This window comes from Aythya marila, assembly GCF_965140915.1.
Source record: "Aythya marila genome assembly, chromosome: 1".
NCBI lineage: Eukaryota > Metazoa > Chordata > Aves > Anseriformes > Anatidae > Aythya > Aythya marila.
In genome coordinates this window covers 154,287,436-154,305,126 of record NC_139042.1, presented here as the reverse complement: position 1 = coordinate 154,305,126, position 17,691 = coordinate 154,287,436, and the positions used below count along the sequence as shown (strand labels likewise).

Below are 17,691 nucleotides of genomic sequence, written 5' to 3'. Positions count from 1 at the left end.
CAGAAGCAATGTCAGGCATCCATATCACTGTGAGGTAAATATTCACTACCTCAATAGTGTATAGTCAATATTACTTTTGTGATAATGTACTATTTCATTAGTACACCAGGATGGTGCCTAGTAAGTTCTTTTAGCAAGTGAACTGGGAAGCCTGTGACAAGTGCTGTGCACTTGTAGCAGCATGGAATATGGCATCTTCTGAAGGAAAATCAAATTACCAATTCCCCAAGAGTAAACAAATTAACTTACCTGTCAGAGGTTTCTGGAGTTCAAGAGGCTGACAGTTGTGCGACACTCAGATAATATCTAAACCTGTCAACCTCATTTAATTTTTTTAATAAACATCACAGTTTAGAGAGGTAACCTGCTCTGGGAAGCCTGCTTAAGCAGGGAAGTTGGACAAGATGACCTCCAGAGGTCCCTTCCAACCTCAGGCACTCTCTGATTCTGTGAGTGTAAGTAGAAGAGGTACAACTTAATTGCGTAAGTAACACTGGCCAATAGGTTAATGGGAAAAACTGCAGACTAGGTGGACACAAGGTAGACTAAAAAGCTATTACAAAACAGGACAGAAGTAGAAACATTCCAGGATGTCACAAGCTGGAGATTTCCACAAGCATGGTTACAGTCCAATCAGACGTAACAAGAGCTGGTGTTTTGCTTGAATGGTCCTACACTAATGACAAGACTAAAATGTTCAATTCTCTGAGAAGTTCTTGGGATGGCTAAATACACATATAAATCTAAGTTCAGAGCAAAGGAGTTGCTCTGTTTTGCAGGGGAATTCTTCTTATCCACACTAGTAAAACACTTTTCTTTGACAGGTCGCCATTCACTAGAAAATACCACGGTAATAGAAATTTTGAGATTCTGATTTCTTTCACTATCAATGCTATGTGAATCTACTCATATATGAGTATGTCACACCTTACCTACACTCTGTTATTCCTTATTTATTCACTTTATCACATAGGTTAGGTTTTAAGTAAAGTTGAGTCTTGTGAAAGACTCTTCCTTTTGGTTCCTATCAGAGTGAGAAGGAAAGGGGAGACAAACTCCTGAGAGCAGCAGGGGGATGTTGCCTGTAGAATGGAAATTAACCACTTCCAAGCCTCCAAAGCAAAAAGAGATGTTTGCAGTGACCTAGCAAACAATGCAAGCAATGGGAAACCCTATGCCACTCTTGTGTAAATAGGAATGGAGGAAAGGACCTTCTTTTTCAAGGATGCAATTAGTCAGCGGTGTAGATCAGCTATGAAATGTTTTGCTCTCATATTATTTATCAAATTTGTATTTTCTCTATTTAAAGAATTACTTTATCCCAGTTTAATATTTCAAATCCTAATGGCAATGTTACTTTCATTAATTTGCAGGCATTTAGGTGCTTTCTGCTATCGCACTCAAGAAAACAATCACAGAATTACAATCACAGAATTTTCTAGGTTGGAAGAGACCTCAAGGTCATCGAGTCCAACCTCCAACCTAACGCTAACAGCCCTCCACTAAACCATATCCCTAAGCTCTACATCTAAACGTCTTTTGAAGACTTCCAAGGATGGTGACTCCACCACTTCCCTGGGCAGCCTGTTCCAATGCCTCACAACCCTTTCAGTAAAGAAGTTCTTCCTAACATCTAGCCTAAAACTCCCCTGGCTCAACTTAAACCCATTCCCCCTCGTCCTGTCACCAGGCACGTGGGAGAACAGGCCAACCCCCACCTCGCTACAGCCTCCCTTGAGGTACCTAAAAAGAGCAATAAGGTCGCCCCTGAGCCTCCTCTTCTCCAGGCTGAACAAGCCCAGCTCCCTCAGCCGCTCCTCGTAGCACTTGTTCTCCAGGCCCCTCACCAGCTTCGTCGCCCTTCTCTGCACCCGCTCAAGCACCTCGATGTCCTTCTTGTAGTGAGGGGCCCAAAACTGAACACAGTACTCGAGGTGCGGCCTCACCAGAGCTGAGTACAGGGGGACGATCACCTCCCTAGCCCTGCTGGTCACGCTGTTCCTAATACAAGCCAGGATGCCGTTGGCCTTCTTGGCCACCTGAGCACACTGCTGGCTCATATTCAGCCGACTGTCCACCATCACTCCCAGGTCCTTCTCTGCCTGGCAGCTTTCCAACCATTCCTCTCCCAGCCTGTAGCTCTGCTTGGGGTTATTGCGCCCCAGGTGCAGGACCCGGCACTTGGCCTTGTTAAACTTCATGCAGTTGACCTCAGCCCATCGGTCCAGCCTATCCAGATCCTCCTGCAGAGCTTTCCTACCCTCAAGCAGATCGACACACGCACCTAACTTGGTGTCATCTGCGAACTTACTGAGGGTGCACTCGATGCCCTCGTCCAGATCATCGATGAAGATATTAAAGAGGACCGGCCCCAGCACCGAGCCCTGGGGGACGCCACTAGTGACTGGCCTCCAACTGGACTTGGCTCCATTTACCACGACTCTTTGGGCCCGGCTATCCAGCCAGTTTCTAACCCAACGAAGCGTGCGCCAGTCCAAGCCAAGAGCAGCCAGTTTCTTGAGGAGAATGCTGTGGGAGACGGTGTCAAAAGCCTTGCTGAAGTCAAGGTAGACCACATCCACAGCCTTTCCCTCATCCACCCAGCGCGTCACTCTGTCATAGAAGGAGATCAGGTTCGTCAGGCATGACCTGCCTTTCATAAAGCCATGCTGACTGGGCCTGATCGCCTGCTTCCCCTTCAAGTGCTGCATGATGACTCTCAGGAGGATCTGCTCCATGAGCTTTCCTGGCACTGAGGTCAAACTGACAGGCCTGTAGTTTCCCGGGTCAGCCCTCCGGCCCTTCTTGTAGATGGGCGTCACGTTTGCTAGCCGCCAGTCGATTGGGACCTCCCCCGATAGCCAGGACTGTTGATAAATGATGGACAGTGGCTTGGCCAGCTCCTCTGCCAGTTCCCTCAGTACCCTTGGGTGGATCCCATCTGGCCCCATCGACTTGTGCACATCTAAGTGCCGTAGTAGGTCACCAACCAGTTCTTCATGGATAATGAGGGCCACATCCTGCTCCCCATCCCCTTCCACCAGCTCAGGGTACTGGGTATCCAGAGAACATCCGGTATTGCCGCTAAAGACTGAGGCAAAGAAGGCATTGAGCACCTCCGCCTTTTCCTCATCTCTTGTAACTAAGTTTCCCCCCGCATCCAGTAAAGGATGGAGATTCTCCTTAGTCCTCCTTTTTGTGTTGATGTATTTATAGAAACGTTTTTTGTTATCTTTAACGGCAGTAGCCAGATTGAGCTCCAGATGAGCTTTGGCCTTCCTAATTTTGTCCCTGCACAGCCTCGCTACTTCTTTAAAGTCCTCCTTAGTGGCCTGCCCACTTTTCCAAAGCTTATAAACCCTCTTTTTCCTCCTAAGATCAAGCCACAATTCTCTGTTGAGCCAGGCCGGTCTTCTTCCCCGCCAGCCCGTCTTTGGGCACGTGGGAACAGACCGTTCCTGCGCCATTAAGACTTCCCTCTTGAAGAGCGCCCAGCCTTCCTGGACCCCTCTGCCCTTCAGAACCGCCTCCCAAGGGACTCCACCAACCAATGTCCTGAGCAGCTCAAAGTCAGCCCTCCGAAAGTCCAATACAGCGGTTTTACTGGTCCCCTTCCTGGCCTCGCCAAGAATAGTGAACTCCACCATTGCGTGGTCACTCTGCCAACGTGGGGCAATAGCATCCAGTCCCGGAATACAGCCCATGCGTGCACTGCAGAGTGGCATGGCATTACTTCACTGCTTCTCTCTTCAGTGGGAACACACATCCAGACTTTCTGCAACATGAGGCAGTAACACCCAAGAGCTCCAGACAGACCTGAGCTGTGTTTGCATTAACTACACAGCTCATCCACAATCAAACCATGTACTACACCTCCACCTGAGGATTTAAGAAAATGGAAACACAGGAGCCCCAGGCATGGCTTGCATTAGAAGGTAAGAACAGCTTCCCCCTTTCATAAACACTGCATAAATCCCTGCTGTTATTTTCAGCCACAAGACAAAGAATATGTTTATACGGCAAAGTCATCAGCATACCAAGCTCCAAACATACATAAACTAATGTATGCAACTCATTCATAACAGACCTCTCACATTAAATGTTACTGATTACGAGAAGAAAATATCTTTTAATTCTAGACCTATTATTATCAATGACCTATTATCAATGTGCTATCAAGTACAAACACAAATCAACATGGCTTGGACATCTATACAACTACAATTTATAGCCATACCACCAGCATTTAGTCATTTCTAGGTAAGATCAGTGAACGTAACTGTAGGTATGGACAACAACTCTGCTTACAAAGGTAAATTCCTTTTGTGTACTTCCCACTGTGAAAATAATAAAATCTGAAAACTCATTTTAACAGAGAGAAAATATCAACTGATCTCAAAGAATTTAAAAACCTAATTTTCATATTTGCTGCTTGTGACACTCTCAAGCAGCACATAGACCAAAAGGCCAGAGAAAACAAAAATAATATTTAATGAGTAAATCTATATCCTATATAAGTAATAGTAAGAATAGTAAGCAATAAATAATAAGCACAATGGACAACACGTTCATTTTTATTTTTATAATTATTACTGATGCTGAAAAAAGGCAATGTTTGCCTGTGGATGAAAAAGGCATCATTTAAAGATCATAATTAGTAATTTTGTAATAGAAGACTCCCAGTGCCTGTATATGAGCTACATAACTTTGGTACTTGGCTGTATGAGGGAGACAGTAAAGAGAACTGCATATACTGAAGTAAGTTTTCTTGAAATCTACCATGCATAAATTTTATTTAAAGCAGAATATACGTAGCATGTTGCAGGCAGAAACCACATCTTCCAGACAAGCTCACTAGTTACTTGTTTGTACTTAACCTTCCCACTCTGCGGAGTTCAATGTCACCAGAGGCATTAACCCAATACAATATGTAGGTAGCTACAATTTTCCTTTTTTCTTTTCCTTCACCCTTCTGACAGCCAGTGAGCATTTGCCCTACAGAATAAAACACTGTCTCCATCTGCAACTTTTTGGCAGATTGTGGAACATCATAAAGCAGGTTTACATTGCCCTTAAGATTGATGTGGAAACCCTGAAACATTCAAGCAATCCTTCTTCCTAAAAGGAAGGAAAAAATAGTGTGAGTAGTGACATTTCATTAAAGTGGTAAAAGCCATGAAACCTTCCAGTTTGTTAGTGTGTTGTCATTTATGGTTTATATCAAGACAGCATACTTTATCACTCAAGATTTTACAGTTGCTATTTTCCTACGAGCATGCTATTTCTCTGCTCTTCTTCAAAGTTTAAGACTGCTCTATTGCCTTAATATACTTGACACTACAGTAATAAAATGACTTGAGACAAAGTGATATAACAGGAGGCCCAAGTAGGTTTTCAGATTTGAAGATCTGGACTTAAATTACACTTATGTCAAATGCAAGCCTTAGTGAGCACAGTTTTGTTTCTACCCTGCCACCAAACAAACACTATACCTGTATTAGCAGTTCAGGTTTGGAGAAGTAGTGCAGCTCTGAAATAAATCAGCCAGCTGTCCCCAGTGGTTTAAAATACAGTTCAGTTTTGGTCCATGCCACAAGAATTCTGTTTAGAAAATACTAAAGCAGAAATTCCACTCCAAATGCTCAAAAATTAAATTCCAAACCTGACTGTGCTGAACAGTGTGGGTCTCACCAGTGTCAAGTCTTTGACACAAATCCTCTTTGAATTGAGGGAAAGCTGGGTACTGTGATACAGATACAGGGTACTGGGCACAGATACAGGCCCATCTTCCTTCCTGGTCTGGGAGACCAGCTGTGGAGCGTGCGCCTGCTAGAAGGGCCTGGAATGAGATGGGGATTCCCTAAGGGTCACCAGCATGGCATGGATTTCACATTTGATCAGAAGCAATGCCACAGCATCCACTCTGCAGAAGAGATGAGATACAGACACGCATTTGCCACGGAAGAAATTTCAACTACTTGTGATAGACAATAGCATTCTGCAAAACTCCTACAGCACCTATTTCCCTTACATGCTTATTTGAACAACGTCCATTCAGTGTGGGGAGAGTAATCAAGCAGCAGTGAGACAGATCAAAGAAAAGCATGGCATTTCCTAAAGGCATCCACAAGTCAAGGAAGCAGAGATTTGTGGAACAGCTATGTTCTGACAGCTATGAAGTGAATCATGGGGCATTTGTTTCAAAGGATCAAACTAAACCTATTGCAAAGTAAAACCTACAAGCCACATATAGTGGAAATGTCAGGAGCCTCAGCAATTAATTCAGCACGGCTTTGCTTCGCTCTGCCAATACTGCACCAAATTCTACGTTACTGCAGGTATCACTGATGTTGACATGCTGCAGTGTAACACCTAAGTCAAGGGAGTAGTATAACACTTATGTCAAGGTAAATCAAGTTCCTGCACTTCAGATTTCTAAGGTGACTTGGAAGTCTTTTCTGTGGAACGTGAAAAACCCAAGGCAACACTCTTTGTAAATTCTTGATTAGTCTCATCCTTTCCAGAATACTAATATTGGTATTTTTGAAGAGCTACTCTTGTACATCATAGTTAAATCTTTCTAGGACATCTATTGAAGAATGAATTTTGAAATTTAAATAGGATAATGAAAAACAGCATTGAACAAAAAGTCTAATACATAGTTCTAGCAAGGTAATTTTGCTTTACTACACAAAGAGAATAAACAGTTTGATTGTCAGTCTCTGTAGGATTTTCTGTCTGTATTCTAGTTTTGATTTTATAGCACTTCTAAGAACGAGTATCTTGAAATGAAAGTCATTATTTCTGGCTAAGAAGCAATTGTCCATTTTACAAGGCAGAAGGCAAAGAGAGAAGATGGAGAAAAGTACGTAGAATGAGAAAGACTACTAGAAGCAAAACAACCTGGGTGATTCTTCAGTCATATATATACAGGAGATAAATGCAGTGCAAGACAGACAGACAGACACATAAATACAACCTGACAATTCCTAATACAGCTATTTCAGAAGGAGATGCCTTTAGGGTGGGTAATTACGAAAATAAAAAAAATAAAAAATCGGAACAAAGAAATTACATCACAATCCAGTGCTGATAACCCTGAAGCCCTTCTCTCTCATTCATATTTTTGTAACATTCAGTGCTGTCAGAGACTCAGCTTGGGGGGAAGGAGGTCTCTGGATTTTAGTAATTCTGTCAGGTTTTTGCACTTAGAAATTATTTATTACAGCACTGAATCCAGCACACTAACTGTGCATCATTTCTGAAATAATGACCAAGAGAAATCATATTGTTTTCATGTACAATATCTGTCAAGTGTCAACAACTGCAAATAATATGTCATTCAAATTCTTGAGTTTTTTTTTTATTATTTTTTTTAGCAAGGGAGGCAGCCTACGAAAATAACCCAGTAATGTAAACATAGAGGTATTTTTACCCACCTAACAACCTTCCTCTTAACCTGAAAACAGTAGTACTTTCCAACACTTTCCAAACAGAAAGTGTTTTTAAATGAACAGAAGCCATTGTTTTCTTTCTCTCTCTTTTTTTTTTTTTTTTTTTTCCCCCTGGGTATATGTATTTTTCCCTAACACTACAGAGATTCAGTAACATTTCTAAAAGAATTCATGTCTCCCTTATCTTTTCCTGGCATCTCACTACTGGAATTAGAGACTATCTCAAGGTATTCACAAAGCTTACAGCTACATCCCCATTTCACTGTAAGCAGTTCAATTATGTAATCCACATTTAAAAGCCTGTAAGAGGCATCAGTAAAATAAATCCAATAGGTACATTCTGGAAGACTGTCATGTCATCAGTTTTGTCAGTGCCCTACTCTCCACATTTGCAGCATTCCATCTGAAACACCATATAATTAATACAATGTAATCATATGCACTATGTTAAAAATTCACTTTAAGAGTCACAAGACTTTCCAAATATAGTTGCACAGAGTATCAGCACAGACAGATCTTGTCATTATTTGTATCAATAAACTGCTGAAGTTTTCCTGCAATCCTTCTACTCCAATTCTGAAAAAAATACAATAAAAAAATAAAAATGTTCCTCACAGGTTGGACACTAAACATCCACAAGCTTCCAACATTTCTCTCAATTATTTACAGTTAGCAGTGCTTAACCTTAAAATTTCAGCATTGTTGTAGCTCTTAGATCTGAACAGCAGTGCAACTAGTAAAAAGGACAGGGGTAATCTGAAAGTAACAGATTTCCCAAGGACATAGCTCAAGCTATCCCACCCTCCCTAAGGAGTTGTATTATCCTCAACCAAGCACCTAGGTCATTTTTTTCATCCTTACCATGTGTTTGATCCTTGGACAAATGATCCAACCTGCTACATAATTCTGCATCTTCCCATCCTGCAACCCACAGTTATTCCGCATAACTTTTAGTTAATCCACCTATCAAATCCTCTTTTACTACCAAAAGCCACAAAGAAATGCATTGCCTCAAACCCTGATCTCTTGTAGAGACATTTTGAACAGGCAGCCTCTCTGAGAAGACATTCTCAGTGAAATAACAGCTTATTGGCCTGGCAGGCTATAAACATTCATCGGATAGGTATAGTTCAAACTACAGTCTGCACTTGGATTCCCACTGAAGGCTATTTTAAACTGGGAAAGGAACTCCAGAAAGGAAGCAAAAGGTTTCTTTCACCTCTGGGGCATTACTAAGCCTATTTATCAACTTTGTTCATACATCTGGTCTACACTCATAACAGTTTGTAATGAAGCATGCAAATCAGTGAAAGTCTATTTCAAAACTCCAGCATATAGTACTTTTGGCTTACATTGAGCAGACCGAGAAGACAGCAACACGTAATGGCAGCAGGATGTGAGCCAAACGCCATAAGGCATGCTTCATAGTGGTTTAGTAGGCCTTTTCCCCAAATTTTTCTGGTCTTTACGAGATCTGTGACACAAAACACACCCACCCATGTGTCTGCAATTTTCAGCCAACATCTCTGTGGGTATGTTTGTTACCTGGTGTTCAACAGTTACCCGATGAATCAAGTTAAATGTATTCCACAAGAGTGGACTAGAAAGATGCAAATGGGAAGTTATTCATCCCAAACCCTGCCTTTCACGATCATATGCCCTTTTGATTAAGGAGAATAACAAACTGTACAGAATTGAAACACAATATTAAGATAGGACTCAGCTACCACCAAGATTACATGTTTAATGTGCTTACAGAAAACAGATACACAAACTTAGGAGACACCAACATCCACACTAAAAAGTGAACTAAGGCTACTTTTCAAGTGCTGCTTAGAGGAAATTTCTGCAGAGGAAGCCCACAGGAGATCATTTACATCAAAATGATGTATTCATTAAAATAAATCAATAGGTATTTACATATATATACTTTTTCATTTATACATATACATTTATATATGGTACATGACATAAAATTGCATATAATTACAATTTATTTATAGATAAACATAAAGACATATAGACATAGACATATAAAGACATAAACATATAGACATGAAAAACAAAATTAGATGAGAAGCTGTGCCCTTTTAAAGCTGCCTGATTTCTTAAAACACTGAAATAGTGGTTTTAGCTCCAGCATACTGCATGGTAACTTCAAAGTTCAGTTTTGGACTTGGTAAATCAACAAAAAAATGGTAAGGAGTAAATATTTTCTATATTTTTCTCACAATGTATGGTACAGCAGAGATGTATCAGTCTTTGTGTCTGCATGATTATTCTTTTCTTCCAACAGTGGAATACAAACCTCACACACCAAACTAGTGTATTGTGAACTTCATTTAACATTTTAAACATAGGTTTGCATTACATGTATCTGCAGCACAATGAGTGTGTTCCAACCACTTTAATGCATTTTGCAGTCTGAAATTCATTAAGCAAGAAGAGGAGTCTGACTCCAAAATTTCTTTGTGTTCAGTGTTAAGTGCAACTGCTATATACAACTAGAACAGAAAAGCAGAGCAAACAAAGTTAAAATACAGCATTTGAACAGGAAATTCAATTTAAGTACCAATTATAGCAACCGGCATGGGTTGGGCCTGGTTGAGGGTGGCATCAGCAGGTGACCTTTGGTAAATGACAGCGTCAGGTAATGAGGCTGCCAAATTATTGGCACAGAGGAGTAGCATGAGACCTGCTGATGGCGGCACACGAAGAGCCTGGCACTCGGGGCTGATGTTGAACTGGGCATTCACCACCCCAGCAAGGGGCAAGCTGCGTTGGCCACCCCAGCTGACAGTTGAAATCCACGGGCTTCCCAAACGGAGTGCTAGTGCAGGCCACCAGCACCCTCGCTATAGCCTCCACCAGGCATGTGACACAGCTCTGCCTGGACCTGCTTCCTGTTCATTGGGCATTTGTTTTTACACTCCATTATCTGCAGCAATAGCCAAGGTGTGTACCTTCATTATTACTACAACAACACTGTTGTTCTTTGTAGCAACTCAGTGCCAAGTGGCTAGACTAATATTTTGCTTTACCTTTCATATAGGAAATAACTGTTAGGAGATGGGATGGGTGGAGAGAGAAATCAAGAAAGAAAAGTTCAGAATTTAACTGACCAGGACAAAAAATAACCAACTGCAGAAAAAAAAAAAAAAAAAAAAAAGATAATTAAAGGAAGATCAAAACTTCTTAGATGCTCTGTTATCAGATAAAAGCAGTGAAGCTTATAGATCAATACCGAGCACAGCAAAAGGAATAAACTAGAAACTAGCAAGGCAGACCACTTCTGCCTCCCTAATATCTACCTGCTGTGCAGTATTTCCAATCTATTTCCAGTAACAAGGTTATTCTCAAACGTACCTGTTCAAGAAGTTCCTTATATGTTATTTTCTCTTTGGTATTTGTTACAGGACTGTCATAAATAATGGCAACATGGTCTCCTCGTCCATTCTCAACATGACGATCTACAGCATTGTAACAAATGTTCAGCTCTCCACCTACAAACCTAAAAAAGAAGTTGAAAGTACATTACAGCCAATGACTAATGTCAAATGACTACGACAGGGTTGATTGTTACTGTTTTTTCTTTTAAGGAATGAGAGCGTGCAATTGAAGCATCGTCCATAAAAGTTTACAGTCCATTCAGGGAGTCATTTTTTATTCTATAACCCCACAATTTACTTAAAAAGCTACATAAACCAAGATAAGTAAAAGAAGTAAAGTACTTATACCTTAATTGACTTAACAAAGAATATGCCAAAGAATATGCTAAACTGGGTCTTGATTTAACTTACTTTGCATCAATTATTCTGATTTTTATAGCTACAATTTCAGGGAGCAAGACATACATTCACGTAAAATAATTTTGACATTACAAAAATATCTTATTACACTTTGTACTGGCATGTAAACTTATCTTCTAAGAAGAGTGGGTTCAGGACTCCAAATGTTCTTATTCACATCTTGGCAGTAACAGCTAAGCATACATGCTTCTGTATCTAAACGAAACTGACACCAACGGTCATAAAACCCTATAAATTTGTTTGATAGGATTGCTCTAAATTAGGATATTTGATGTATTATTCATATATCCATATGAACAGAGGCCACTGAATAGTCCCTATTGTCAAAGAATTGCAATTATTAAAGCAAAACCAATTAGGATGTTAGGATGTAGCAAACTTTCCTGTGTCTCCTTTACAATGCCATTAATAAGGAGAAGGTGAGAGAACAAGAAAGCAAAAAAAAAAAACATTCTGTGCTATAAACCTCTTCCCATAAAAGAACTATATGAACAATAAAGGCTTGTCAGTTGCTTCAAGTAATACAGATAAACTCTGTATTATTGTCATAAAAGCTGTGTAGGCTTAGGTCATTCACTGATTTTTATATCATATCTCTGTAGGACGACGTGAACAACGGAACAGCAGAGCACAGTATCTGGGTTACCACACATTGCTATTTAAGAATGGTGGAAGCATGAGTGAGTGGCAGAGCTTGGATTCCCATTAAGTTATGCAGCAAGATCAACATTATCAAAGACATTTTTTAACTAGTGCTTGCGAACAAGCCCCCCTAAAAAAAAAACGTGACTGCAGGCTGAAGCAAAACCCAGCGCTCTACACTGAGAGCTCTGGTGCCCGGGTCAGAGGGAGGGAGGGAGCGCAGAAAGCAGCGAGGCACCTACTGTGGACACAAGTGCAAGTCTCTTGCTTCTCTACTTGTCACTCACAAACGTGCTGGAATACCCCATTTTGGCTGACAAATTAAAAAACACCTGGCTTTGAAGAACTGCCCAGTGCTGCTACAACTTTTTGCATGTTCATCTTTTTGCCAAAGAGATGAGCATCTCTGAAGAACATCAATTTGCTTGAATAAGCTTTAGCTGGAAAGCAACAGCAGCATTAAAACAGGCCCCAGCCCTGGAATAAGGACATTAATTTAAAAAAGAGATCTAGAACTGAAAATAAAATATTCCACTAAACTGCAGAAAGATATGGGATGGATCTGCAGGATGTTTGTAAGAGTTGCAAGTGAATCTTGCCATAAGCAGGGCTGTAAAATGCTAATCTGTTGCTAACCAGACATTTATTTCAATAATGCTTATGGACCAAATTCCAGCCTGAAGATCTTTTCTTTAGGCTCATTTCCTAAGGCTGGGAAAGGAATAACAGTAAACAAATGGAGCAGAGGAGGAGAAAAAAGAGAAACAAAAAGAGTGAACGGTAATAACTCCAATACATAAAAGAAACTGGATTCAGTTTACCACCAGTCTCTTGGAAGAGCTCGTCTTCTATCCACTGATGCTACTGTGGAAGAAAAATAGCAGGGTTCCTCCTGCCAAAATCACAGCAGAATTTAAATGTGGTTATAATACCAAAACAGCTTGCTTCACAGCAACTTTTTAAGCTAATGTTCTGCCAATATCTACCTTTTTGGCAAGTCTTTTTTCCTGTACATCCCTGACAGCAGTAGCCTTTGGTAATCCACAGGACGTGTAACTTTCATCCAATCACGCATCCCTGTACCAATTTCTGTGTGGTTACCGACCCCCTGAGCCCCTTTTGAAGCCGCCTCCAGCTGTCAGCAGGAATTCCTGACTCCCTGGTCTGGGGCCAGCGCCTCCCATCTCCTGCAGGTCTGGCAGAGCTGCTCTTGTTGCACAACCAGGGATCTCAAGTACAGGCACTGGCTTTTCTTTAACCGTTCTTTAAAACAACTGAATCTTCAAGGGGAAGTAGAAGGGGCAAGGAAGCACTGCTCACATTCTCCTACTTGTGACAAGTCAGGTAGTTAGGTCTTCCATAGCAGGACTCTGCTTACATACAGCTTAACATCTACTGTCTGTGGCACCAAAATGGTTTTTACTGCATTCAGATTTTTTTTCAGATTTGTCAACAGCCGACTTGCTAGTAACAAAATAAGTATAATCATGATGAAGGCAGTACATAATTAAGCCTAAATTCAAATATTCTAAAATTATGTTGTAATTTCCAACAATATCTGCTATCTTCAAAATCAAATAGCTGTGTTCAGAGACAATTTTTAGTTTCACTCAGTGGGGCTCTGAGGCAAAGATAATTAAGAAGAAAAATGAAGGATGGTAAATGTTCTGAATAAACCCAGCATGTATGCAAAAGAAAAAAACACAGTACAATTATTTTGTACTTTAAATGTAAAAAAAAAAAAAAAAAAAAGTGTATCGCTAATTCCTGTAATTCCGTGCACAAGCACTTCTCCAGCCTGAATTCCCAGGAATCAACGGGATTTGTTTTTTAAATTGTTTAGATGAAGTCAGAACAGAAGTTGAATGTAGCGTTAAACAAAACCACTACAGTATTAGATATTTTAAGATAAAGGTATGTTAACTGATCCAGCCACATTTCTTTAAAGTGTCAGTAATACTTGAATAGCAAATAGGGTAACATTCCTGAAGCTCAAAGGTGATTTCACATAATGTTTATGTCTTAGAGTCATGAAGAACACAGCTTGCAAAATTGCCCTCTACCTGCATTAGTTAGGAAAGAAAACGTTTCTATCATTCCTAACAAAAAAATTGATTAACCCTCCTAATCAGGATTCCACAAGATCCCCATATGATTATATGTTCAAGTGTTTCACTACCACTAATATTAAAAAGATATTTTTATTTCTAAGATCTAAAATTAACATCTCTCCTGTCACAATTTAAGATCCGTATTTTCTGACCACTTCAAAGCAGATTTGAGTTTCTCCTCGAGCTTTGTAGCCAAAATTGATGTATTTCAAAACATGTCTCCTTTTACTCGTCTCCACCAAACAATTTCAGTTCCTTCACCCTTTCCTTGACTACTCATTCTTGTTTGCTATTCTCATTATTTTTTCCCCCGTACCAGCCACTGATGCAGGTCAGAATAGCCAATGGTGCCTGAGATTACTGCTTCAGCAAAAGAGCCAGACAACAGTGGCACTGATTGCATACCTTTTGGACAGCATTTTGCATCCCACTGACATAATACTGGTATTTCCAATAGAAGAGACTAAAGAAAGTGCACTAGGGCATGCTGCACATTTTTTTATGCTTTTCTAGTACTTAGAAAGGCAGAAATTGGATTTGTCCTATAAACTGAAGTTTCAGATATGTTAACAACCTTTTTCAGGTGAAGTAAACGGGACCAGAAAACATACATAAAGTGTCTGTTTCTGCCAGTCTCAGGTTTGGCAACCAACACAATGACACTGAAAATTAAGAATGCTTATTAATTGACCTAACAATATGTCTCCAACACATTTTCCAACTCAAGATGCACAGACATGAATTTCTTAACACTATTTTAAAGTTTTCATAAACTGCTTCCTGTTTGTTCAGAACATGTTCTGAAATCGCCTCCTATACCTTCCTTCTTTCTTAAATTTAGTCTTTTCCTCAAAAGGTTTATCTGTCTGTTGTTCTGCTAGGCACACAGAATAGTGGTAATCATCTGGGACTTCAGAGGCAGCAAAACACTGCACCAATATCTCTTACCACCAGTATCACCAGTATCTCCAAACACTACACAGCCTGGTATCTCTTAACATGAACTTAAATTTAAAAAAAAAAAAAAAAAAACAGTACATTGCACATTAAGGCAATAAAGAGCATTAAACAAATTTGAATTACTTGAAGCTTTATTATCCACGACAGAGCAACAGATCCCTGACAATCAAACAATAATTAGGGTCTGATGTTGAGTCTTCAGAGACTTGCATCCATGTATAATCGCACCAAATCACAGAATGGTTGAGGTTGGAAAGGTCCCTAGAGGGGGCCTCTTGAGCAGGTTGTCCATGACCATGTCCAGGAGGCTTCTGAAGATCTCTCAGAAGGTGCCCACTGCCTCTTGTCCTGGCACAGGGTACCACTGGAAAGAGCCTGGCTCCATCTTTCTTACACCTTCCCTCCTACTTGCACACACTCATAAGATAAATACAGTCTGTGGCAATCTGCATCCACAGAGGGGTAAAGACACCAGGGGGACAGAAGGTCAGGGAAGACCACTGGAAGATAAATCTGACCTCAGCATATGAAACTTCATCCACCTATTCCTGTCATAAGCCCAAATAACTTCATCTATGAAGCCAAAATGCTTTAAAAAGACAAAACCACATCAATTGCAGCCAGCAAGCTTATCGCACTCATCAAATCAAATTACATTTGTTTGACAGGATCTGATAGAAAAACCATGCTTGCTAGCGTGTATCAGATTCTTATCCCTTAACTTTTACAAAGTAACTATCCTTACTTTTCCGTTACTTTGTTCAGGAATGCCAAGGAGCCTCAGTGGTCCTTAATCGTGCAGGCAATCCTACTTCTAACCAGTGCCATGACCTAACAACCCAAGGTCAGTGGACCACAGGTCTCCTTATCAATCCACTTGAAGCCTCCTGACTGTTATACAGCCACGATGACTTAAAGGGATTTATGCTGGCTGGGTGCTGCTTAACATTCAGCTTAAGAGATAAAAAAAAATTGTCACTGTCAGAGCTGCCACACAGCAATCACAGACACCAATAAGAAAGTTTCCACACTGCTGGTTCTGTCTCTGACAGGTCTGAGTGATGAGTTTTGTTTTGTTTTTTAATTATATTTTGAGAATGCTTAGTATTTTAAAATTAAAGTCACAGAAAAATATTAAAAAGACAAAGAACATCAATGCACCAAAGACGCCCACTGTCTTGCCTTGCCGTTTTTATCCTGGATTAACTTATCTTTGAGAAAAGTTCAAAGAGAATGATGTCAATTTGCTGAAAAAAGAGATGACGGCGGTCATGACAAAACTTTAACAGGCAAATTGCCTTCGAAGAAGCACCGAAAATCTTTTCCTGAATTTTGTAAGGAGGATGTCCGTTCTGTCTGAGCAGTCACCGCTCACCACGTGGATGCACATACCAGGCTGCTAGCGCTTTTGCTAAACATTACCTTACCGTGCCCTCGAAGCGATGACCTACTCAGCCAATTTCTAAGGTTAAAGAACTCCAAGCCACCATCTCTGCGTTCCCACAGGCACATCTCCCATCCCCCTGATGCCAGATTCCCAGCACTGACAGCAACCCAAAGCGGGCGCACGGGGAGCATCAGGCTCACACACCGGGCACCCAGACACACGCCAAGTCCCTCACCCATCCCGATTTCCATCATTAAGCATTCCCATTAAGCTCCCCGGGGCTGTCCCACCCCTACAGCAGGGCAGCGGGCTCGCTGCCCCAAGCACCCACCCGACCCCCGCTGCCCCCGGCCGGCACTCACCAGGCGGCGCTCCCGGGGCCGCGGCTCTGCAGTGCCCGGTCCCAGGGCTTGTCCCAGCGGATCAGCGCGGCGGCCGCTCCCCAAACCTTCTCGGGCTCGGCCACCGAGGCCCTAAACACCGCCTCGTAGTCGCCCGGCGCCCGGCAGCAGGCGGCGCGGCCCGGCACCCGGCTCCCCGAGCGGGGCGGCCGCAGCCACCAGCCCCATCTGGTGCCCGCCGCCAGCCTGCCCACCAGCCCCATGGTGCGCGGCCCCCGCGGGGCTCCGACAGCCCTCGGGAACCCCCTCGGATGGCGGCGGCTCCACCGCGACCGGCCCCGGCCGCCGGCTGCCCTCGGCAAGCGGCGCGGAGCACGGAGCTTGGAGCCCCGCCGAGCGGGGGCGGGCGGCCCGGGCTGCGCCCCCTGGGGCCGGGCCGGGCCGGGGTGGGCCGGCCGCCATCTCGGGGGTCCGGCCCCGCCGCCATCTCGGGGTCGGGGTCGGGGTCTGGCACCGCCGCCCTCCGCCCTGGTGGCCGGGTCCGGGGCCCCGTGGGCGTGCGGTGGCCGCTAGGTGAGGGAAGGGCACAGGCGAGGGCAGGCTCCACAGCCCTGCTGTGGAGGGGAGACGAACCCCGGAGGTGTTGCCCTTTCCCTCCAAACCACAGCCAGTCCGGGATCCTGAGCGCTTGGCGCAGGTGTTGCCTGTTTTTTTCACGTCCAGATGCTTTTTCGCCTGGTGAAATTCTTTTCCAGAAAGCAGTTGCAATTTGCAGATTTTTCTGCTTTACATTTTTTTTTCTTTCCCTGAGGAAACTAAGTCATGGTTGCAAATCATCATCATTACATCAAATACCGTGTCCTAAATCTAATGCCAGCTCCTAAACCCTCTCCACAAATAATAAATTAATAAATGAAGACCACTGCTAAGCTTTGTCTCCTTGAATACTGCACTCAAGACTCCACAACTGTTCCTTAAGCTATTACA

At 42.3% G+C, this 17,691-nt stretch overlaps 1 protein-coding gene across 1 annotated transcript in view; it reads right to left on the bottom strand.

The window, feature by feature from the left end:
- The window catches only part of ACSS3 (acyl-CoA synthetase short chain family member 3), a 68,385-nt gene extending 51,282 nt beyond the window's left edge, over positions 1–17,103 (bottom strand). The window contains exons 1-2 of the mRNA XM_082768996.1: positions 16,726–17,103; positions 10,821–10,965 (exon numbers count right to left, since the gene is read on the bottom strand). Of these exons, the coding sequence (XP_082625122.1) occupies positions 10,821–10,965; positions 16,726–16,967 (387 nt within the window). The 5' untranslated portion in view covers positions 16,968–17,103. The remainder of the gene's footprint in view (positions 1–10,820; positions 10,966–16,725) is intronic.
- Positions 17,104–17,691: the final 588 nt, after the last annotated feature.